Source organism: Corvus brachyrhynchos, unplaced genomic scaffold, assembly GCF_000691975.1.
Source record: "Corvus brachyrhynchos isolate BGI_N302 unplaced genomic scaffold, ASM69197v1 scaffold200, whole genome shotgun sequence".
NCBI classification, from domain to species: domain Eukaryota; kingdom Metazoa; phylum Chordata; class Aves; order Passeriformes; family Corvidae; genus Corvus; species Corvus brachyrhynchos.
In genome coordinates, this window is record NW_008236184.1 from 7,389,121 (window position 1) to 7,413,157 (window position 24,037).

The 24,037-nt window shown below is 39.9% G+C and overlaps 2 protein-coding genes across 6 annotated transcripts in view; both read left to right on the plus strand.

The window, feature by feature from the left end:
• LINS1 (lines homolog 1) overlaps positions 1-9,109 on the plus strand; it is a 17,834-nt gene extending 8,725 nt beyond the window's left edge. Inside the window, exons 6-9 of one of the 2 annotated variants that reach the window (XR_001862685.1) lie at positions 229-409; positions 1,392-1,462; positions 3,076-3,186; positions 8,766-9,109. Coding sequence is in view for 1 of the 2 variants with exons in the window: in XM_008637734.2 (XP_008635956.1) it covers positions 229-409; positions 1,392-2,292 (1,082 nt within the window). In the remaining variant the exon portion in view is untranslated. Of the gene's footprint in view, positions 1-228; positions 410-1,391; positions 2,732-3,075; positions 3,187-8,765 lie in introns of those variants that run through there. The other variant, XM_008637734.2, reaches the window with a different exon arrangement.
• CERS3 (ceramide synthase 3) overlaps positions 3,218-24,037 on the plus strand; it is a 43,837-nt gene continuing 23,017 nt past the window's right edge. For 2 of the 4 annotated variants that reach the window (XM_008637746.2, XM_017736608.1), the window contains exons 1-4: positions 9,199-11,106; positions 17,466-17,648; positions 19,146-19,263; positions 21,228-21,346. In XM_008637746.2, the coding sequence (XP_008635968.1) occupies positions 11,078-11,106; positions 17,466-17,648; positions 19,146-19,263; positions 21,228-21,346 (449 nt within the window). In that variant the 5' untranslated portion in view covers positions 9,199-11,077. Of the gene's footprint in view, positions 3,326-9,198; positions 11,107-14,522; positions 14,633-17,465; positions 17,649-19,145; positions 19,264-21,227; positions 21,347-24,037 lie in introns of those variants that run through there. The other 2 variants (XM_017736595.1, XM_017736602.1) reach the window with 2 other exon arrangements.

The following is a 24,037-nucleotide window of genomic DNA, read 5'->3' on the forward strand; positions in this document are numbered from 1 at the left end:
GAAAGAGTCTCTGTGTCTAATGAATACAAAGTGATTTTTATGAGTAAGCTACTGCACTAAAACGGCAAGAACCAATCTATAAAATTTGACGCTGTGATAAATCAGTTGAGCTAAGGAGAGATAACTGCATTCATGAATTTTTATGCACTGTTAATTTAAAATAGAGAGTGTATGTTATTTGGCAACAAAAAATGTATCGCAAAAGTCATGGTTGCTTCTTCTTTTCAGGAGACTTTGAGAGTTCCATGTCCCAGCTGTTGATGTTCTGGAGGAGTCATGTAAAGCCTTCCCCACAGTCTCACCCAGTTGTGCATCACTGTGAATGGCTCTCCTTGGTTTTCATGGAGCAGGATGATGACATCTGGGAAGCTGCTAAAGTTTTATTACTCATCTATTTAAAATTTTATAGGTTAGTGTACTTTTTTTTTAACAGAACTATGAAGAATTGTACTTCAGTAAGGTTACTGTGACATACATGAGTTCCCATTGGTTGTTTTTGTTTGAAGGAAAATTATTTTTTGATAATTTAAAATCCCCCAAACCTCAGGATGATGTAATAATGAGTGGTATAAGAGCTGATAATTCAAGTCTTTTTTGGATGGAAACAGGGGAGTTGTGAAACAGTTTCCTACTAAATACTTTATCATATCCTGTAATTCAGGATAATTGACTTCATGCTAAAATAGTGGTTAGACAGATAAAAAGTAAGATTGCTTCCTTACAGTACTGAAGGTTTGACAAGAATGGGATATCAGAATTCAGCTTCAATAATTCAGGTACTTCTGGCAAAGTTTATAAGGATTGGCCCTATGGGAATTCCAGCTACTTAATAAAAATGGGTATTGCTAACAACTGAAATGTGTTCTTAATGGATTTGTCCTGAACATGCAATGCTTCATTGTTGTTTAAATTACCATACAAGATGCTATCCTAACTTATACAAGGCCCTCAATCTTCAAATGGGAAGATAGTGCAAGTAATATCTTAGATACACACAGTTCTTAGACGCTTAACTACAAGTAGGCTCTTCTTCCAGTGTGTGTAACATTCTGAATGTTAGTCTGATTTCAGGTTTACAAAAACATTAAAATAAGATTGTTTCATATTTATATTAAAGTACAGTTTATGTGTTGTAAGTAACTTTGTTTATTCCAGAAGGAATGTTTCCTAAGGAGTGCCCTTTTAAGGCCTGCTTTAAGTACTTTGGCTTCCTCAGCTGTCCAATCTCCTGGCCCCACCTGCCTTCATTCTTTCTCACTCCGATATAAAATCTTTTTTGGCTCTTACCTTTTCACAAAATTAAAAAAAGAGCAAGAATCCGTCTTCTGGATATTGCTGTTTTAAAAAAAATTGTAAACTTCCACTGAATTGTTTCCTGGCTTACTTTTCAGGTTACGGTGTGATGCTGCTGCTAGCCTAAGCCAAAAAGAGGAGGAATCCTGGAAGTTCCTTGTGCATACAGGTGGATATAACCCACACTGTATCTTTTTATTCCTTCTGGAAAAGATTGCATTTGATTCCACAGTACTCCTAGATTTTCTGATTTCATCAGAAACTTGCTTTCTGGAGTACTTGGTCAGGTACTTAAAGCTTCTTGGGAAGGAGTGGCATCAGTTTGTAGATGTCTGTAACCATTTCGATACCAGGCACAGCACTTTCCACTCAGTTTGTTCTGTCAAGCCACCCCACCAAGAAAAGCAAAGCTGTGTGACTGGGGAGAGTTTGCAAAATGCTGGTTGTGAGCCAGAACCACAGACTCCGATGTCTTTGGCTTCTTCTCACAATTGCCCGGTGTTTACAGCACAGCAGGGCAGTAATGAAGCTGCAGAGTGGAACCAGTCTGACTCATTGACAGGCACTGATAGCGCGTCTCTGCTGGGTTCTCTTCAAAGCCTGGTTAATTATGACAGCTCAGAGGACTCGGAGGTGGAATCAGATGGAAAAGAGTGCTTGGTAAATGCAAAACAATTGCCTACAAACAATGAGGGTGAGGTGAGGAGAAGGGAAACTGGTTGCAGCTGCAGAGATGATGACCGGAATCCACACACGTCTGAAGTGTTGCCTCTGAAACCGAAGGGATCTTGTACCTCATCCTGTTGGACTTGTATGGCATCTTCAGATAATATTGCATCCCTAAGAATAATGCTTTACAAATCAACAAAGTGTTTGGAAGAGCTGCAAGAAGCTATTTCTAGGTTGCAGAGAAGAAATCTTTTCCCATATAATCCATCTGCATTGTTGAAACTACTGAGCCACATTGAGAAGATGAGTAAATCCATGAATCCACAATAATCCAAAGTGTTCTTGTGGATTTTTTTAACAAGTTCACCAGGGAATATTTCCATGAGATTAATGACTTCTAAAGCTCATGCTTCTTGCAGTAGTCAGTTCATTTAACCTCAGACAGGGTAAACATGGGTTTGGTTGACACCCTAAAACTCTGGAATTGCATCCAGTGATATGATCCGTGACCTGAGGGTCCTAGGCTTATTCGTGATATGTATGCCGACGTACAGTGTATAAGGATTAATTGTTGGGTATTCAACATTTTATAATAAATAACTCACGTGAAAGCATTTCAAAAATATATGATACTTAAAGTATTGTCAATTGTATCTAATGTAATTCTATTTATGAATTCACTGCCACATTGGTAGAGGTTTATGGACTACAGGGCAAAGTTAATGCAACACTTGACTGCTTAGAAGTTGGGCTAAATAAAATAATATAGTTGGGGGCAGTTTACTGTTTATCCTGTGTGTTCTGCATTGGTGCCTTGCTCAAAGTGGACCTTCAGGTGTCCATAATCCTTTAATTAAAAGAAAAGGTAGATGTGAAATTAAAGCATATGTTATCTATGGAAAACTTTAGTCAAGAATTATATTTTAAATTAAGCTTAGGTAATGCAGAAGTGAAATTCCAACAGATTTTTTTGCATCTATCATGCATTTCATATAAATATAGGATGTATACTTAATAAATGAAAATCAGAAAGAGAATTAGAAAGTAAGTGACTCCAGCATAGTGAGATGGATATTGAAGATGTTAAATTATTATACTTATATCTTTTATTAGATGTAATTTGAATAACCTGAAAAGTAAGTGTCTGAGAGTTTGCCTGGGGGAGTGAGTTCAGAGCAGGATCCAAGGCAGCGTGTGCACTTAGCAGGAAAGCACCTGATGCTGGTACGTTTAACCTGCAGCTTGTAATGATCTGCCAAGGGTTAGGCACTGGGACAGTACTGACAACAGGAACACTGGGAAAACCTCAGACCTCTTCAGAACTGTGGGAAGTAGTTTTTCCTTTTAGGATCTTCTCTTGAAGGTAAGTGCTCTCTTCTGACTGAGAACAAGTAAGTGCTCTCTTCCTTTTGAATAGCTATTTAGTGTTAAATTAAAATAGATACTGAGCTAAGATGAGCAGTCTCTGGAGCAGGTTTCTGACCCTCAAATCTCTGTGGCCATCTTCTGCATTAGTCTTTAGCTCTGAACTGGTGAATCAATGCAATTGGGAGGGGAAGAAAACTGGGTGTAACTTATGGGATCCTTTAGCTGGCAGTTCCAGTGCTCTCCAGTGACACTGGAATGGTATGAATTCTCAGGAAGGTTTGAACCTCAGTCTTACTCCTTCAGAATGACAGTTGTGTTTTACATAGGAAGGAGTGATCCTCTTCACTGGCATGAAGGAGATTTGAATATTCTGGGTGTTTGTTGTACCTTGGTTTCTTCCTGAGACCAAGACAGCTGTTGTGCAGAGGGGTGGTTGGGAATGTCAAGGAAGGGAAACCTTTCCATTCATGCCTGCAGTTACTGTAGTTCAGAACTAACCTTGGAGTTGTCCAGGGCAGAAACATGCCTGGCTTCTCTTTATGTTTGAGCTCAGTTATACTGTAGCTGCTGATTTGTTCATTTCTGTCCGCACTAAAATCCCTGTGGGCATGTTCAGAGATGCAGCTCCAGACAACTTGGGAACTTCTCAGTTCAAACACAGGAAGTGCCACAGGCGAGGTGCTTGAGCAAGAGTTTCTCAAGTTCACAATTTTCAAAGTAGGTAGGTACTTACATTTCAGTGAAATCCTTTCCACTATCCTCACTCCTTTTCTAATCTAGCTTTTGCTGACTAAGTTATTTTAATTGAGCAATTCCATTGTTTTCACTGAACATAGTATTGGTCAGCATTTCTTGGTCTACACTTTGCCAGTTGGAAGTATCTAAATTGTAGCAGTATCTCTGACATGGATATGATGACTGAGTGGGGAAGGTAGAATGGTGTGATAATTTTGGGTAAGTCCAGGTTATTTGTCAGTGGTTGCTACAACTGTATAAGCTCCTTTAAATTAAGAGTTCAGACATCTCAGAACGGTGTGTAGAATGTAGCAAGAAATGTAGGAGCCATGACCTGATTTTTTAAATACAGCAAATCCAATTGCAGTCCAATTGTATTTAATTCTTACAGGCTTGTGGCTGACTGTGTGCCCACCTGGTTATTAGAAGTTATTAAGATCATTCCCACGTTTCCTTTCACAGAAAACCATTCTTTTATTTCTCAGGATGTTTTAGTTGTGGGTAAATATAGTTGGTATCTGGCAACTAGATACCTTAATGTGTTGATATTTTACCATTTATGACCTGAGATGGATTTAAATTGATGAGTCAAAGTCTTTTTTATTGCACACAAAGTGAGGGTGAGCCATGAAAGTGGATTGTAGTTCTTGGCTGTATTGAGAAAGGCAACCACAAAAAAAGCACCTTGAAAAAGAACTTGTATTTTAATCCATTGGTGAGTACAGAAAGTGGTCTGGTTGGGGTTTGTTAGGTTTTGGTTGGTTTTTTTTTAATGATATGAAGTTTTTAGGCACAGCTATTATTTCATGTGCTAGAGCAAATTAATTCAGCTGCAGAACCTGTTACCAATGTTAAGTTAGAACTTGGGAATTAGGTCAGTGATTACCAGGAGATCAATGCGCCTTACCTTTGGATATTGATAGCTGTCAACTTTTCTTGGATTATTTCAAAGCAAGACATGGAACTAATCGGGTGACCTGTGTGGACACAGTTTTCTATCTCCTGAAATGTTCACAGTCCCCATTTATGCAGTTGTTTTGTGGAGTTTGCCTTCAACATCAGTTGAAGTTATAAATAAAGTTAAACTTATAAAATAAGTTAAGTTTTAATGAGGTAAGCAGTTAGCACTAGAAGTTACGTACAGGATGTGCTTTTTAAAACGAATGTTTTTAAACTGAATGTTTGTAGAGCTTGATTGCAGCTACAGCTGAATCCAGGTGGTTCCACAATTGTGGTTCTTCAAACTGGATTTTCTCCAGTATTTTTACGGCCGCTTTCCATTCTGCTTTTAAGACTCGTAGTACAAGTTCTAATCCTGTAATACAAGAATAAAAACCAACCTTGGGAACCTCTGGATTTACAATACCCTTGTAAAGCTGGGAATAGGGAGCCTTGGTTGTTCCCTGGTTTATCATTGTAGGATAAGCTTTGTTTGTACTTCTTCCAGAGTCAGTCCGGGATGGTGTCTGAAGTCAGTATCAGGGGTTTATCACAGTGTCAGTAGGAGTGAAAATATTGTGGTCATTGCAGTGTTACTTCTGTGTATTTTCCCTTAGAGTTGTCCTAATGAGTTTGTAAATTTTTGCTGTATTTTGTTCAACTCTTTTAGGCCACCTGGTTCACCCTGAAATCTTATTAGAAGCCGATAGTGTGTGTCAGAATGGATGGCAGGCAGTCTTTTACTGTCACTGCCTCAATGGCAGGCATGGACTTGGACTTGGTTGAGAAACATGACAGGGATTTAAGCTTTTCTAAGTCATTATCTTCTTAAATGTTGTGTAAATGAGTTTATTGCTGATAACTGACAGGAGATGCTCTTTAATGGACCAGCTGGCTTGGTGCTAGCTTACATCATGAATGGCAGGAATAAAATGTATTTTATGTTAAAAATCTTGAATGAAGAAACCACTATATCCTTAGATATTTCTGGTTCCTACTTCCCCAGTACTGTAAAACATGAGTTTTGCCAGTCAGCAGTGTCCTTTCAGGGGGGAGATTTGAAAAAAATGTGAATTGTTGGAAAAAATATCACACACAACCTCAAAAGTGTGCACTGCTGAATGTTGGCTTCCTTAGAGTTTGTAGGGAAGGTTTGCATGTCCATATTCTGAAATTGTCTGGAATTGTAGCTGCTAATTGGAGTTGTCCAAGTATCTACCCCATCTCATCCTAGTTCTTGAGCGTTAAAAATGAATGTTTTCTGTGGAACTTCAAAGAAATTCCAAATGCCCATAGCATTTGGAGGAAGTAATAGCCACATGTTAAAACATGAATAATAATTTGAAGTCTATTTTGCAAAGCAATATATATTGATTAAGTAAAAAAGAGTTGTCAAATGACAAAATCCTATGTCCTTATTCTTTCCTTGCTGGAAAGGAAAAAGCTTTATCTTCAAGTGTCACCTTCCAGGGTTTGTCAGCTCTAGAGTAACTTTGTCACTACAGACCTTTCATGGTTCTTTCATGTGGGGATTTAACTGAAACAGAAATTACTACTTTCTGGACATTTAGCTCCAGTACTTGGCTTCCTTGATAATATTTATATCCTTCAAGAAATTTGTGTCTTCTGACACCATTACAGCTATGGTGAAAGTTAGGCAAAGGTCCATTAAACAGCAAATACCAAACTCAACCAAATTTTTTAAAACATTCTTTATCTCCTCAAGGGAGAATCCAGTACTTGGTCACATTCAACAGAGCATTAGTCCCTCTAAAGGAATATTTCTTCACCTCAGCTAAAATTACTGACCAGCATGATGCCACTATTTTCTGTAATTGTCAATTAGGAGCTGATGCAGAAGTGGGAATTGCTGGGTGTGACGCATCAAAGGAACTGTCTTTCAGTTTCACCAAGGAAATGCTCATATTTTATGTTTTCTGTGGGTGGATAAAGATTGATGCTCCAAGAGTCTCCCCGTAATGTAATCAAACAATGTTTGCAGCATTGTCTTATGAGCAAGTGTTACAAATTGCTGAGGTTTATTTTCATACTGTCGTTAAACTAGTGCTTCCAGCTCCAAGGATCAACAAGGCATCTTTTTTTTAATCCTATGTTATTTCTATGTTGTTGGAAATGGATTAAGGAACTCTGATTTGGTTGGATTAATTGTTAAATCTCTTAGTCTTGCAGCCAGAAAATTGTGTGAATTAGTCTCCTGCATTTTCAGATAGTGGTAGCACACAGGAATGGTTTTTGGGTCAATTGGCAGTGCTGTAAGTGGAGAGGAAAATGTGAATTTTGCCTTTTCAAATGTATTGGAACAAACTTAGTGGAAGTTCCTTATATAGATCAGCAGTTATATTTGACTTTTCTGGTGTTTCTGGTTAACAGAAAAGGGGTTTTGACAAGTATGGACAAGTTGGTGCTAAATTGAGGGGAAAGCAAAAAAACCCTTCTGACCAAAGATAATTTAAAGATAAAACAGATTAGGATTTTGCGTAAAGAATGTGTCACAACCAAACTATGAGCAGATGAACTCTTCAGCAAATCACATGTACATCTCTGTGCCCCTGGCTATGAGAGGATTTTTAACTCCTGTTTGGGAGGCTTATTGATACGTGGTGTGTTCAGTATTTAAATGGAATACAGCCAAGGGTTTGTAACTTGAAAGAGAGACCATAATTGTGGTGTTCCTGGCCCTCAGTGGTTGAGTGTGTGAGAGAAATTGGTTTGAAGGCAGTCCCCAGGTAATACCTTTTCTTGGAGCCTTTTTTCCTAAGGCATATCTGAAGCCTGTGGCAGAGTGGATCAACAGTAGAGTGTGTTCTTTCCCTTCACTGACTTTATCCTTCCAGTATTGCTTCTGACATCTTCTCTTCACCCACTTCATCCAAGTCATCTTCCTTCTTATTATTAAAGCCCAGATTCTCAAAGTAATGAATTTTCTTTCTGGCTAAAACTTATGGGAATGAAGTCCTGGAACTATAATTTCAAAAGATTTAAGTGATTTGAAGATTTCACCTTGTGTGTTTGAATTTTTCTCATTTAGTCCTGCAGTGGCATTCATGGATGATAAATATTTATTGCCTTAATAGTGCTGCATTCAAAATCAGGTATCTAGTCTTTATTTGTGACAGATGGCATTACTAATTAATTAGTAACGAGCCTCTCCTTAGTGAACCTCTCCCTGTAAGGATATGGATGATGAATCAGGTCACACTAGGAAGAAATGTCTTGAGGAAAAAGCTTTTTGAGAGATTGTAAATAGATTTTTTTCCATCCCTTTTATCTAAGGGAAGGCTAGCATATTAGGAGAAGGTGTGAATTCCTGTGAAGAGGAGGATCTTAGTTTTTAAACTACAGATTGGGAAGTTTTGAGTTATTATGGCACGTGACTTGGAATGATTCATTTTCAGGCTTTTGTTGATTCTTGAGGAGCAGAAAGTATAGGAATGTCAAGGTTTTTTACTTTAATCCTGAAGGAATTCCTGATGGCAAGGAGATGAGTTTCACTGGTGGTGAAGAGAGAATTCAGAGTCCAAATCATTATTAGATCAAATGAATTCCTACTTTTCCTCCCTGTATGCATATGACTGAAGCTTGGTTAATGGTCTGCTGTTGCGATAATCAGTTAGCAAAACTGGTTAGGTACTAACAGGCAGAATATTTAGAACATTTATTTTTGGCTCCCCAAAAACCAGAAGAAACCCTTAGGGTTTTTTGGGATGGTTTTGATGGGTTTTTTTCTTCTCCCTCTGCAGGTCCCACCACACACAACAGCTCTGATTCTAGAGGTTTAAGGTTTAATACAGTCTCAAAGATTTGCCAGAAGGGCTTTCTCTACTGACAAAGTTTACTAATACTGTAAACTGTCTTATGTAACTGCTTGGAAGCTCTCTTGAAAGCTCACACCCACTGTGTGGATTCACTGTAATTTATTATATGAATTCAGCTGACTGGAAAAGAAAGAGGTACATTTTGTGACATTTTCTGAAAGAAGTGAATTTTTCTTACTTTGATGGAATACCTTTTTTACTGAGAACTTATACATAATTTCCAGTGATATGTAAAATAATTGAGTGAAATACATGTCTCCTTTATCCAATTATATTTAGTTATATTATTATATTTAGCTATATTTAATTGTCCAATGAATGAGTAGATATTATGCTGCAAGTAAGGAATAGTAACACTTAGATTTTTTTAATTTTTGTTTTCTCATTGAGATGTACAGACTCAAGTATTTTTTGGTTTGATTTTATTTTTTTTTGCAGCATTCAAATTTAAGACACCTGAAGGGTAAGCACTATGGAGGTGCAGAGATAATTGTAAGGTCATTGGGCACTTTGATCAAGGGAGTATGATTACCTTGTTATTTACCACGGAAATCTTTAATCTTGCAATAGTATCCTACGTAGGCGGTGCCAGCCTAATAAATGCTGCTCAAAAAGGATGTAAAAACATGTGTTCCCAGGTTTTTTTTGTAGCAGTCCGATGTTTGCTCCGATCAAACAAATTTGGTTTTTGCAATTTACTGTAACAGTGAAGAAACTGTGGTTTTAGGTATAAGAAAGGTGTTGCTGCCAATTACCCCTTCCATTTGGCCCAGTATCGGCCAAGTGATGTATGAATCAACTTGCTCTGGGCTTTCTTAATTGGCAGAGTGTTCCTAAATCTTCTGCTTGGTTCACAGCAGTGGTTTGTTCAGATGTGGGAAAGTTTGGAGATCATTTAAAGCAGCAGCCAAGCCATAATTCTTTCTGAAATAACCTTTCATGTTTAATGTTTCTCTGGTGCATCAGGTTACTGAATACTGCTCCCAGCTTTATGGAAGGACCAAAGACTTGCAATAGCTGCAAGATATAATACCTAAAATTAAAAAAAAGAGCTATGTGAAGAAACCCACGCTTTTCTCTTGAGGGGAAATAAATGAAGAGGTTCCAAATATTGCCTGAGTCACATCTTTCATGGCAGGCTTATAGATTAAGATGAAAGTTTCAATATGCTCAAAAGGAGTTGTGGAAAGGAAGGCCTGCAGGAGGGAACATCTCCAGTGTTATTCCTACCGACACCTTCTGTGGTTCAGGAAGTCTTGGAGCCCCAAACTACTGACGGCCGGGGCCTTATCAGTTACTATTTTGTGTTTCTTCCATTCTTGTGCTCTTCCATAGCCATCTGCTCCTGGCTTCCTTCTGACAGTGCTGGGTGAGATGGAGCTTTGGCTCAACTCTGACTAGTCTGTTCCCATTTCCTGGGTTGCTGTTTGCTGACTACAAGCAGGAAGAAAAGGCTAATAAAGGTTCTCCGCTCCTGGCTCCTCTGTGAGGTTCTCTTCTCACTTTCCAACAACATTACTGTGTCCACCAGAATGCAAAGTAATGCCAACACTTCTGAAAGCTGTTATTTGAAACTGGGGAGAGCTGCTGAGGAATGACTTTCAGCTTGATTCCTTAGTCATGGAATTAGAAAAGAAATGAAACAATCAAGTTAAGTAAAACTGACATGTTTATATGGTATCTCTAACCAAACACACACTCAGTGTGTGCTTTCTTCTGCTTTAGGAATTTCAGAAATTCCATTTTACATCTTCTGAGGAACTGTAACACTTGTTGTAAAGCATTCAGTTTATTGAGGCTGGAAGTATTGCTGAGAGTGGTCAATAAGAGTAGAAACCTTTCTCTAACTTTATTTAAAACCCCACAATCTAAAACCTGTCAGAGTGGAGTGATGTGTCTGGTGTTCCCTTTTCTGCAACCTCAGCAGGCTCAGCATCCTCTTGTGTGTGTGTGCAGAACGATATACGGTGAGACAAATTCTCATCAAGCAACAAAAACCACGTGACTTCAAACATTTCTTCATCTGCTGTGTTGAAACGAGCAGGGAAGGCACCGGCATTACTGCTCCCGAGTTTCATGGAGTGATGTGGATGACATCAGGATTGCCTTCAGTCAGAAATCTTGAACTGCAGCTTTGTTGGGTGGGTCTCAGAAGAATTTGAAAGGGTTCTGGAGATAGGGCGTGTTTACCTCGGTCAGAGTAGTGAGTGTGATGCCTCTTCCCTGCTAATGTGCTTATGGTCTCTTTGCCTGCAACATCAGAAAGGTAAGAGTTCCTTTTTCTGTCCCTTTTTCCTGCCCTGGTATGTTTTGTTGGGTTTTTTCCCTGCTCCTTACATCAGACCATGTTCTGAATTGTCAGCATGTGCTGGTCTCTAACATTGTTTCATAAGGGAAGAGTAGAGTAACTCTTATGATAGTCTTCAGGTAAAGAATGGAATGGCATTAATGACATTTTAGATGTTGCCACTAAGTAGTCCAACCTATGAGAACTGCTTTTTGTGGGGAAGAAAAAGGCAATAGAGGTTACAGTAGTAGCTTTGCTTTTCTACTTGTTGTACCATTATCCTATTAAGTGCTTCTAAGAGCACTTCTTTCTGAACTGGAAGGGAGGAAATTTTCTTAACAGGAATAAATGTTAACTAATGATATCGACATGATTATATAAGAGAAAAACCCTTGAATTTAAGTTGCTTGAAAAGGCTAGTTCTGATTTTTTTTTCTGTAAAATGCTAAGAGAAAAAAAGTATTTTAAGAAACTCAGTTTAACAGAGGTTTCCTTTGTTTTGTTTTTTTTATAAGACTTATCTTTTGAAGCTCTGAAGAAGCTTATGCTATAAATAACACACCTAAACAAGCTGCCAAGAAGGGTTAATTCATAGTAATGCTACAACATTTAGATGGAGGAGCCCCAATCATATTTTTGCAGTATCTATTTCTCACTACCTCCTTAGCTCAGCCCTTCAGCTGGGTGCCACTGCTGATGAAGAGGCTATGCTGGTTCACATTTAGCTGAAAATTTCCTTTGCATTTGTTAGGACATGAAAAGGATGTCAAAGCGGCTGAAATTATGAAAGACCAGTTCCGTTCTGGCTCCTCCTCCAGTTGGCTTTTTGGGTGGGGAATGTCTGGGCAGGTTGAACTGCAAAGCAGGGGATAACCAGGAGAGAGCTGGGAACAGGGATGCACAGCAGGCTTGGTTCAGCTGCTGGCTCAGGGTGGTGTGGAGAACATCAATAGATGCCCAAGTGTGAGCCCCTGGTACACAGTGTGGCTGAAGATGCTGTTCCAGGAAGCTGCAAACAGTTCTCCAGAGCACAAATGGACCTTCCTGGTCCCTTTTGTGCCTTCCAAGGGCGAATTTAAAATCTTGAGTCATCCACTGAAAAGCCAAGAGCCTCTCCACCCTCAGGTCTCCCCTCTGGTTCTCACTGTTCTGCTGCCTCCACGTGTTCTGTGGTACCTCTGTGCTCCCACTGATGTGCTTGTCCTGACCTCTGCTGCTTGATTCTTCTCTGCCCTTTACTTTCACCTTAAATAAGTGACACAGCTCTGGTAAAATCTCCATTATGTAGCTTAGCATTTTAAGTTAAACTTCAAGTTTGTATTTCAAACAAAGTTTTAGTAAAAAAATTATCCTTTTTGCATCTTTCCCCAACAGTAAAAATTTGAAGAAAAATCTGATAAAGATTTTTCTTTACATTCTGACAAGTGTTACTAAGTTCTCAAAGCAAGAAGTATTTTTCCTTTAGGTTTGTACAACTTTTCATGAATTAAGCATCTGTTAAGAACCTCTAGTTTGGATAGGGTTTGGGTTTTTTCCAACAATTACTTTTTATCTTAGAATTATTGCAGTTTTTTGAGTTATTTCGTAGGTCCTTATTCCACTATGTTCATGTTATGGATTTTTAAAGCTTAAAAGTGGACATAGTTTGCACTGTAAGTGTACAGTGAGAGAACTGTATTTCACTTTCCTCAGCAGCCTGCCATCACCTAAAACCATTTTAGCTGCTCAAAAATGATTTACCTTTAAGTAGAGAGAGAGCATGGTGACTTTCATCCAGAAAATGAATTATTTCAAAGAAGTCGGGTTCACTTTTTGTGGGTTTTTTTTCTTCCAAGGAACAGGGAAAAATCAAAACTCACTTGCCACCTTAATTGAGATTTATTCAAAGTGCTATTTTTGCCTGCTCAGTATAGTACCCAAGTTACAAGGTAATGTGAAAAAACAGTAAAAGAAGCAAAATGCTGTAATTGCCCTGTAACGAGGCACTTAAAGTGTTTACAGTTGAGATTTGTACAAGCCAGAGAGTAAATGTGAAGTTAAAGGTCTCACAGCAATCTTAATTCAGCTGTTTTAATTCAGTATTTCAGGGTTTCATTGAGGAAACTGAGTCCAGCAGCTCCTTTATTCTGTGCTGCCACTGCTGCTGTGTGTGGGCTGGGAGAGGTGTCAGTCACCCTGTGCCTCAGGTTGTGCAGAATTCAACTGGAATCATGTTTTCCCACTTGCACAAACAAGATGAGGAAAGACAAGATGCAAAGAGGTGGCAGCATCAATCCAGCATCCTTCCTCCAGTCTTCTCCTCCACAAACCACAGTTCAGTGTGCACGATCCATCTCTCTTCACCTGTTTCATGGTGGTAGATGCAGTTGGGATTCTTCATACAATGTCAAAAAAAAAAAAACAAAAATCAAGGTCTGATTGTACTAGAACACAGGCCTGCAGCTGAAACTTGTGTGTTAACTCTTGGAAATATTGCTGACACTTAAGCAGAACCAAAGCCTGAGATATGGTGGATCTGATCTTTAATTACTCTTTTGAAACCACTTTTGTTTCATGTTGAGGATGAACAGCCTGGAACAGCTGTGCTATCTGTTTTGATATCTGAGACTTGATTTTTTCCAACAGTCACTGCACCAGCTTTACCAGTTCTGCCAAATTATGAGGGGAATAGGAGAATTATGTTCTTCTTGCTTTTTGCTGATTTCAGTCATTCCCTGTTACGCCTCTGGAGCCGCACTAAGTAGACTAAGGGGATGCTTAGGAGAATTAAGGTTACTTTCACTCGCATGTTTGTGTTGTTGATCCATTGGGTTTTGTAATTTATTCAGTAAATAAGGACAGGAAATCCTCCTAATACACCCTGCAAACCTGGATATCGCCTTCTCTTAGTCCTGGCTTTGGAAATGCAGTTTTTGCAAGCAAGAGCTTTTGTACAGAGAATACAATCAAAGCTTTGGCTCAGTTTCTTTTTATTAATTCCTCAGACTGCAGCAGCCAGAAATTCCACTTCAAAGCAGCTCCTGAATTTTTTTTGCAAAATGCAGCCACATAGCTTTTGTCAAACTCAAATTTGCCCTTTTTTTTCTTTGCTTAATAGCATTAAAAATACTTTTTTCATTGAATATATCCAGGATCCAAAAAACAGAGCTTTGAAAGAAACTTCACATTGGTACTTCCCAACTGTGTGGGCTTTCCTTTAATTATAAAGGATGCAGCTCCTGAAGTAATCATTCCTGATTTTCCTGTTTTGCAGTAGCCCATTAAAACTAGATTAAATTACAGAGGTGATCCTTCTGTAGCAGGGAGGCAATCTGGTTTCTTTACTGGGAGTATTTAATCCCTGATATGCCGAGGAGCTTCAGTTTTCTAAACTATCTTTATTGACTGACTTTTAGCCCCTTCCAGAGCAACAACTGGATTTTTGAATGAAAATGTTTCTGGCAGCCCTGGTGTATGGATAGGGATCTGGGAAGAGGCAGAGGTTTTCCACCCTAGGCTGGGCAGGGTGAGTCACTCACTGTTGGATTTCTCACTCCTGCTTGTTTGGTGCTGCCACAGGCTGTGAGGAGAAGCTCTGAGCTCAGCACTCAGCAACAGGAGGTTTAGGCTGGATAGGATTTAAAGTTTTAAGTTAGAGCTGGTCCCAAATCAGGCCAAGCTTGACCTTTGCATCCACTGCCCATTCTTTGAAAGCAGTGTTTCCAGGGGAGAGGAACAACTTGTGAGAGTTTGTGCAGGTAAAAAACCATCTACTTCTGAAATCCAGTATCTCCAGCCTGATCCTAGCACTGGGACTGGTGGCCATGGCTGCCCCCTTGCTCCTGCTCAGGTCAGTGTTTGTAAGGACTTCCTCACCTTCCAGGTGCTCGAGGAACCTCGTGATGAGAGCTGAAGGGAGGCAGGAAAGCAACCCTACTATTTCACTGCTGCTATTATGAAGATGGAAATCTTGAAGATTTCCCAGGGAATGGCCTGATTTGCTGCAGTGAAAACATCCAATTTAATAATGAAACTTAAGAATAGGCTGCAGACAGATTTGGAATCTCATCATTGGTTTTCTCAGAATCACTTGGGCAATGTTCATCAAGGATGGTTTAATCCCCACGTGCCAGGCCAGTCCTGGTACAAATACAGGGATTACAGAAGGCAGAGTTTCAAAGAACCCACCTTTTGATGAAGCTGTTTAGTGTTTGTGAGGAAAGATTTTCCCTGAAATATGTGAACTTCGGAGCAGACCACAAATCCCAGAATTCCCTTATATTTTAAGATTAAGCATGTACTTAAGAGCTTAGTTTAATAGTGCTATATTAACTAGTTTAAGGGGTAATCATATGGTGAGGCATCTGTGTGTGGAAGAAAACCATCAATTAGTGAGATCCCAGGAATCCAATAAGAAAATATGCACTACTGGTCTTTTCTAAAGTTTAAATGTTTTGGGTGCATGCTCAGTCCCAACCCCTCTCACCACAAGGCAACTGTGAGTGCTCCTTCCACTGTGCTATAACAGACTGACCTATTTTTATTACAGTTTGTGATAGTTTGCAGTGCACAGTCTAGTTAAAAAATACAGATATATTAGGAAGCAGAACTGTGTAACGAGGCTCTCCCCTGGTCTTCTATTGTCTGCAAGCCTTTCTGTCTGACCCAAAATGTCATGTTTCAAAGCCCTGCATCATTAGGATGGCGCCTGCAAGCTGCTGTTTAGGGTCTGTTAGCAGCCCTGGTATAAATCCCCACTTCCAGGAGTTTATAATTCAGCAGTAAAACATTGCTCTAGGCTGAAACTTGGCATATAAAGTCTCAGTGCGGGAACAATTGTGATTTCTCCCTCCTTTATTTTTGCATTTGCTTATACACACACGATTCATTCAAGAGGTTTTTACTGTCCCCTTCCTGCATTTAAAAAGATTAAATGGCCAGGTTATTAATAGTTCAATTCTGACTACTGTGCTCGGCCAGTAAATGGATCTGCAGTGCTGTTAACCAGCTCTGTTTGATGGGTACAGGTCACTGTTTCACAAGTGTAGTGGAAACAGCCCAGTGTGGACCAGCAATGGTTGGCAGTTAATTAACGTGGACTCCACTGTTAATTAAAGCCAGGTCCAGGTCTGGAATGCTGGTGGGATGCTCTGGACATGGTGTCCTGACCCAACTGCAGGCACAACTAAAATCATGTGTTCCCTGCTCAGATTGGAAGAACATGGAAAGGCCTGAACTGCTGCCTGACCTCAGCATGATTTGATCTTATCTTGTGATCCTGTACAGAGGCATCACTGGGAGATCTGATGAGATACAGATTTGGTTGAAATCATCCTCCCAGCTCAACTGTTTCCTCAGCAAAGCTATGTTTCAATGAAATCAGTTATTTCCTTATGTTTTTCCTGGTTTATAGAAAATTTTAACATGGAAAAAATAATTCAAATTTACTATTCCTAGAAATCATGGAAAAATGTGTTTCAGCCTTATGAAAATGTTACAGTAACTTTTATTTTTCTTCAGTGTTAGGATATTTTTATAGGATATATATAACATGTTTGTAGTGTAAAGTCCTTACAGATAAATGAGTGAGAACGACAATTTCTAAATATATAATGTAGACTGCTAAGGTTAAAAAGGAGGATTTTACAAGAATGAAATACTTCACTCAAAGTGATTTTTTTTTTTTTTTTTTTCCTTCCAGAACTGGTTTTAGACATTTTTTCCTGATCTAGGTTTTGGTCACAGTTAAATCATAGTATTTCCTACAATTCCCAGAAAAAGTTTGCTATACACTGTATTTTTTTTCCCACTTGTTCTTATGCACAGGTGTTTGCAAATTCAGGGTATATTTCCATTAGCATATTAAACAGCAGTAATTCATTAGTGAAATATCCACATTACTACGGAATTGAGGCACTCCCTGGACTTTCTCATTTCTTTTCCACTCTTCCTCCCACTTATATTTAATTTATAAAGGTAGCCTCAGGAAGATGAGTTCTCATTAGTATTAATATGATAGATAATACATGAGTATTGCCAGAGGCTTGAGCAGGTATGAAGCAGTGTAGTGTGAGTGACTGAAAGGAGACAGCAGGTACCTCCCTGTGCAGATTTCAAAGGCCCTGTATTGGTTTATATCAGATCAAAATTTGGCTCTATTATTTTATTTTCTGCTGGGTTATAATCCCACCTGCTTGTTCTAAACCCAAAAGGGTTTTAGCTTCCTGTATGATTTTTTTTTTTCCCCCTGAGAACACTGACTTTACTGGCTTTGCACAACAAGGCTCAATATGGGGTTTTTTTCATGCATTTTCTCTTTAATACATGAGGAATAAATTTAATTCTCTTTATTTACTTAGCATGGCGTACATCCTAAAGACACTCAACAGCTGGTTCTGGTGGGAGAATATCTGGATGCCCATCAATTGCACGTGGGCAGATTTTGTAGACCATGATGGACTTGTCTTTCCCAAACCACATCAGTTATATGCCACAATCCCATATGCTTTTGTATTGCTGATCATCCGATTCTTCAGTGAAAGGTAAGAAACAGAAATGCAGTATGATGCTAATGTTAATCCTCATTAATGCTGAAAATGAGATATCTGTTGATCAATGTTATGTTTTATAGATGAGAATTAGTTGGTGGTTTATTAGGAAGATCTAGTACAGATAACATGGCAGGTGAAAAATTGGGAAATATTTTCATTATTAGGTACATGTGGCTGTGGTCCAATCCAGAAGGAAAATATTTCTATCCGGCTTTTCTAGAACAGCATTTGGATACTTCTAATTATGTCCCTTCACCAGAGATACAATTAATTCTAAACCATTTGGGTTTCCTTTTTCAGTGGGAGGATAGAGAGATTTGTCCTCCCAACCAAACCTCTCATTTGGTCCTGCACCAGAACATTCGTGTGAGGCTGATAGATCCCAGGTGTCTCTTTGTAGCCAAACTAAGCAGACTGAAGGGATCTCAAAGTTTTGTGTGAACATTTTATGCAGATCTAGTAAAGCAGATTCCTTTTTTTCCCCTCACTTTGGCACCAAAAAATGGATTGCTTCTGCAGCTGGAATCTTAGGGGACAGGCAGAGGTTGGCTCCACAGAAGAAAGCTACAATTATGTTAAGATTTGCAGTGTTTTGACTTACTTATTTGTATCTTTTTTGCTTTACTTTCTTTCCTTTTTCCTCTAAAAAATGTGATTATTAGGTTTTTATAATTATTTCAGGGCAGAGTGAGGAAATTTGGAATGTCGTAAGTTGGACAGACTTAAAACAGAAGCAGATAAGATCATTCATGCTGGAAATCAAAAGTAATTTGGATCATATGTTCATAACCATTCCTGGTGTCTCTTGAGCAAATGCTTGCCCAAGCGTCTCTCACTGCAGTGCTGTTGGAAAGGGCTGCTGTGGGTAATTAGCCCACACATCTGGCTGCAGGGAACCTGAGGAAAGCTGACCACTGCTATGAGTAATGAGGAATCAATGGCTGATAGCAGCAGGAGGGAGGGGGCTTTTCAGAACACCCTGCCCAAGCAGAAGGGCAAAACCTTTGGCATGCTCTGCAGTGATTTGGGTTGGAAAAGGGAAGGGAAATAGAATCCATCAGTCTTAGGGAATGGCTGTGTGCCACAGGCTGGATCCAGAGTGGGTGGTGGTGGCCCAGTGAAGAAGGTGCCAAGTGGCTCTGCCACTGGGAGCAAGTAGCCCAGTAGCAATCCCTGAGCTCACATGGAGAGACCATCCGGTCTCCCTTCACTCAACTCCAACACACCTCTGATGGACACAAAAGCCAGGATGTTTCCTTTAGTTTTGTAGCATTTCATGGCCACAAACTGCAGTTGTGGGTCTTCTTCGTTGCATAACTGCAGATAAGCTGTGGTTCCCTCTTGGGATCCCTTTTTCTCAGAGCCCTGGCACATTCTATGGCAGATTAGATTGCATCAGATTTATTTTCTTCATATCCTGGCATGAGAACAGCCAAGGTCTTGTAACTGTGTTGTATTTCTAAAGCTTTTCATGGTGTATCTTTTCAGATATGTTGCTATACCTCTAGCAAAAGCCTTGGGTATAAAGAATGTAAGACGTGTGAAGCCACAGCCTAATCCTGTGTTAGAGAGTTATTTCCGGGAGTGCTCAAGACATCCATCCCAAGTAAGGATTCTCATTCTTTTAAACTCGTTTTAGTTTTGGAAAATCCCACTCTTACTGTTTCAATCAGCTCTCAGCAATGACATCATGGGATGAGTTCCAGCTGATTGACAGATGACTTAATTTATTTGGGTTTTTGTTGCTGTTCTGCTGACAAGGGTAGTTGGCATCCGGAACAGAAAATAAATTTAAGATATTTAATTTTCTGGCATGCTGTTCTAGGTTAGGCTGTTAATAATATTTCCAGTGAAGATCAGTGTTCCATCTTTAAATTATTCTGCTTGGAGAAAACTTCAGCTGATGTCTGTTGCTGGAAAGCAGGATCATATTTATTGCAGGCAATAATATCGAAATGCTGGCATGGAAGCCTTTTGATCCATTATGTTGCTGCATACTTAATCCTGGCTTATGTGAGAAAGAAAAGCAATCCTTCTATTACCTTGCTGTTTGTTTTTAAAATTGAACAAGGAAAAAAGACTAGCCAATGCTTGTCACCTCCAAAAATGAGGCAACTTGATTGTTGATGGGAGGCAGGTACTTTGCTGTGAGTGCAGCCTCAGGAAGTTCATTTACCTGACTACAGTTCCCAAACAATTGCAGTTTTCCTACACTGGTTTTGAAAGAAATATGTGCTTTCTCGTAATGAGGGATTTTGATAATTATTGGTAGTGGAACTTGGCATTCTATCCCTAACTCTATTATTCTTTTATTGTGTCTTTTGCCTGATAACATCAGGAATAAATGTATGGGTGTTAACACATGAGTTCTTCTCTCCCTGGGCAAGCATCGTGGTCTCAGTTTCATTCCTTCCTTCTGCATGAGTAAAGTTTGACATTTGATTTCTGAAAGGAAGCACAGCATTTTTAGACTCCTCAGAGCATGGATTCAGGCTGCCTCCTTTACTGTCCAGCTTGGGGACCAGTGTGCCTGGGAAAGCCTGGCCGGCAGTTGAGGGCATATGGGTGGAAACAGTCACTATTCCTGAGTGGCAAGCAGAGAGCTCGGAGCCAGCAGCGTGGGCTGGACACGGCGACTGTTTGCACTCCTGCCCTCCCTGGCAGCTGAGGTGCCTTTTCTCACATTCCAGAGGTTTCCCAGAGGGTAGGAGACTAACTGGACTGGCCTCACCCCCGTGGAGGCAGCGCTGCTGCCACCCACTATTTGCATACTGCCCTTGGGAGGAAAGAACTTCCCCAGGGATGAGTCAAAAACTCTCCCTGCTCCTGCGGCAGCCCTGGGGAGGTCATCCCACGCCTTCTGCATTTGAGGATGGAGGAGCAGGAAGAAGCCCACAGGCTGCTGTACTTGGGGCACAGAGCACCCTGAAATGCAGGAGTCTCACTGCCTTGTGTTGGGCCCATGCTGGTCTAGTCACCTTGGGAGCACAGAGCATACAGAGACCCTGGGGTGTGGCACCCCAATGGCCACGTGCAGTTCTAGGCCATGTTCCACCCCCAGTTTAGCTCTGGTGTTGGAGGGGGGGCAGTCTGGACCTTGCTCAGGACAATACATTGACTTGCATTGGATTTGACAACAGCGCTCAGGTCACCTTAATTCCAGGCTACATCTCATCTGTGAGACTCATTTAAATATAAACAAATTATTATTTATCATTATGTGAGATATTTGGTGCAATGTTCACGTGTGTTCATACCTGGCACTTCCCCCTCCAGTTTAAGCTCTCATCTAACAGTAAAAGTTGCATCCCTGAAACTCTCAGGAGCCACCAGAAAGACAATAGAACAGTTTGTGGATCTGTTCACTTTGTGCCTGCTTTATTTATATAAATAAAAATCCAGGGTTTCTGTGAGTATTACTCAAAAATACCCCCCCCCCATGCATATTTAATATTGGTAATATTTTTAAATTAAGATCTTACAACAGTGGGAAGCTGCTCTCTGAACTACAAAATAAATGAAAGTGATGTTGGAGCGCATCTACTGCTAACACTGTTTCATTTCTTGCAGTCAGAGATCCAAGGCCTTGCCAAAAAGTGCAACTGCACCGTCCATTTGGTGGAGAAATGGTTCAGGAGACGGCGAAACCTTGAGATCCCAACAGTGCTCCGGAAATTCCAGGAAGCTTTGTAAGGAAAGACAATGCTTTTGGTTATCATGTGCTTTACTCTTTTGGAAAAAATGAGTGAGGTCCCCCTTTTCCAGAAGGCTGGGTCTGCCTGGTGAGAGCTTTGGTTTCTGAATGCATAAACAAGTTGAAAGGATCTAGTAGCATCCTCCAAATGGTGGTTAAAATATTAGGTTAAGTGTTTCTCCTGCAAAAGAAATACCTTAAAAATATTTTACAGTTTTCTTCTTTGTGGAATAATGGATTTGTAGGCTTCTGGTACAAAGTGTAAGATGAAAACAGGCAGAGAAGAGGAAAATATTTTCTTGTCTGCCAGTAATCATAGGGGAACAAAAGTGCTTACCCTGGTTTATGTTTGTACCCATGCTGTCATTTTGGGGATGCTGTCATTTTGCGGATGCTGTCATTTTGCGGATGCTGTCATGTGTGTGAAGTCAGTTCAAGAGCAGTAATTTTGGCATCCAGACTAAAGGACAGGTGCCACAGCTTGATCATGGGATACTGTGTGAAACAGGAACTCAAACTCACTGCTGAGAGTGGGCAGCTTTGAGTGATAGCAATGAATATGTAAAAAGTTTCAAAACCTCCTGCATATGATTTTTCACTTGTGTAAGAACTTCCTCATACCTAAACACTTAGTGTGATCTAAAATCCCATACAAATTGCAAATCCCCAAATGGGCATGGCTTTACTTACATACCTCATCCCTTTCAGGTACTGACATTAACTGTATGAGTGTAAAGCACTTTCAAATGCTCTGTGTGTCTGGCTTTTCATTAGCATAATTACATTGGCAAAAATTCACCTGATTGTAATATTGAACCTCTGTTACTGTAGATTAGCTTAAGGAATGAGGGTTAAAAGTACAGCACAGAGCTCAAAGTTTAGTACTTTATCAAGATTATTTTCAGCGTGAATCAATGTGTTGATGATTTAGTGGTGTCCTCTGTAGGACATAAATCCAGTTGATAGACAGAGGTGTGTCTCTTTGAAGTCTGAGTTGAGTAAACTCTCCTGACATGGTTTATGTCTACTGTTGTTTTGGGGATCAACTAATTTTGTTTCACAAGTGGCAATAAGATTTCCTGCTATTGCTAAAAGACCTGCCTGCTGTGGATTCATGTCTCCAGTAACACACAGCTAAAGACTGAAATTCAAACTTGCTTGGCAGCTTGAGTGAGAATGAAACAAACAGGTTTCTCTTGTGCAATTTTGTGAACCTTGCTCTGCTCTTTGTCAGGGAATTTAATTGAATATAATTCTCTAGGCAAAAAAAAAAAAAAAAAATAGAAAAGAGGAACAGACTTATTCCACACTAGTAGTCAGTGTTATGAGTGTTATGAAATTTTTTGAAAGCCTGCAATCTCCAGGATCTTTTTTCTGAATCACAAGGAAAATCTGATGGGCCAGATCTAAACCATACTTAAGCTATTAGTGCTCCCAGTTAATCAACACGGGTTTGGAAAGCCCTTTGCATGAAACCTTCACTGCCTTGTAAGACTTACCAGCCTTTAACTCCCTCTACTAAGTTCTTTTTTGTTACATTCAGTTCAAGAGAAAAGATTCCTGAAGTTAAACCAGAAAATCCTCTTGCATAGCTATTGTTCAGTGCTCTCTCTGGTGGCCAGGATCAGAGTTTAAAAGGCACTTGAGTAAAATTTGGTGAATTTGGATGAATTTTACTTCAGGTTTTATTCACCAAATTCATAAAGAAGCTTGGCTAAATGCAAAATGAGGTAGTGCTCTGGCAGTCTTGCACATATGAGTTCATCTGGAGTGCTGTTTATTGCTAAATGTATTCAATATATATTTGTAGGGCTGGGGACTAATGGCACAGCCTTGTAGGTGCTCTGTACTTTGGCTCTGATTCAGAAAACCACTTGCACTTTACAATCAACATGGAATCAGTCCAGCCATATCCACTGGACCACTCACACCTCCCTGTTTGGAATGGGAGGCGTGAGGGCAGAACCAGCCCCTGTGTAAAGTCTGCCCCATGCCTACAGTGTTGTGTTTTCCAGCATCTCTTGGTTAAGTCTGAGCCAGGTATTACTTGTGGGTTCCACTCTCCCCTTCCATTTGCTCTCCTAATTTCCACCATGTACCTCTAAATTCTTCCTGCACATGCAGTGGTTGTTGTGTAGAGTTATTTTCAAATCATCTGAGGAAAGATGGTTTAAAGTTGAGAAGTAAAACAGTTGTTTATCATGTGTATCAAGTGGCAATTTTACAATTATTTTCATGACTTCTTTCTCAGGTGTGAGACACATGATCTTGTCTCGCCTCCAACATTCCACGTCCTCATATCTTGTTTGTTGTTTTTCTCATGAAACACTGTCTCAGTCTTTGAACATCTCATTCTTTCTCCTGGGATACCAACCTCCAGGGGATGTGAGGCTCAGAAAGGAGGGGCTGCTTTTACCACACAGCTTCTCCTCCTCTTCTCTCATTTGGCACTCCATTAATACTTGCCAAAAACCACAGTCTCATTTTATACATCTCTCAATTCATTGGTACAGTGTTCTTGTGGTGCTTTCTCCTTTTCAGTGAGTTTAGGTTTTCTGGGAGCTGCTTGCTGCTCCCCTCTGGGATACCTCCTGTTCTAGAACAGGTTCTCACCAGGTCTGGGGCCGTGTGCCTGTCCCTGTGGTCACAACCTTTCTTTGCATGTGAAGAGCTGCAGTGTTTTCCT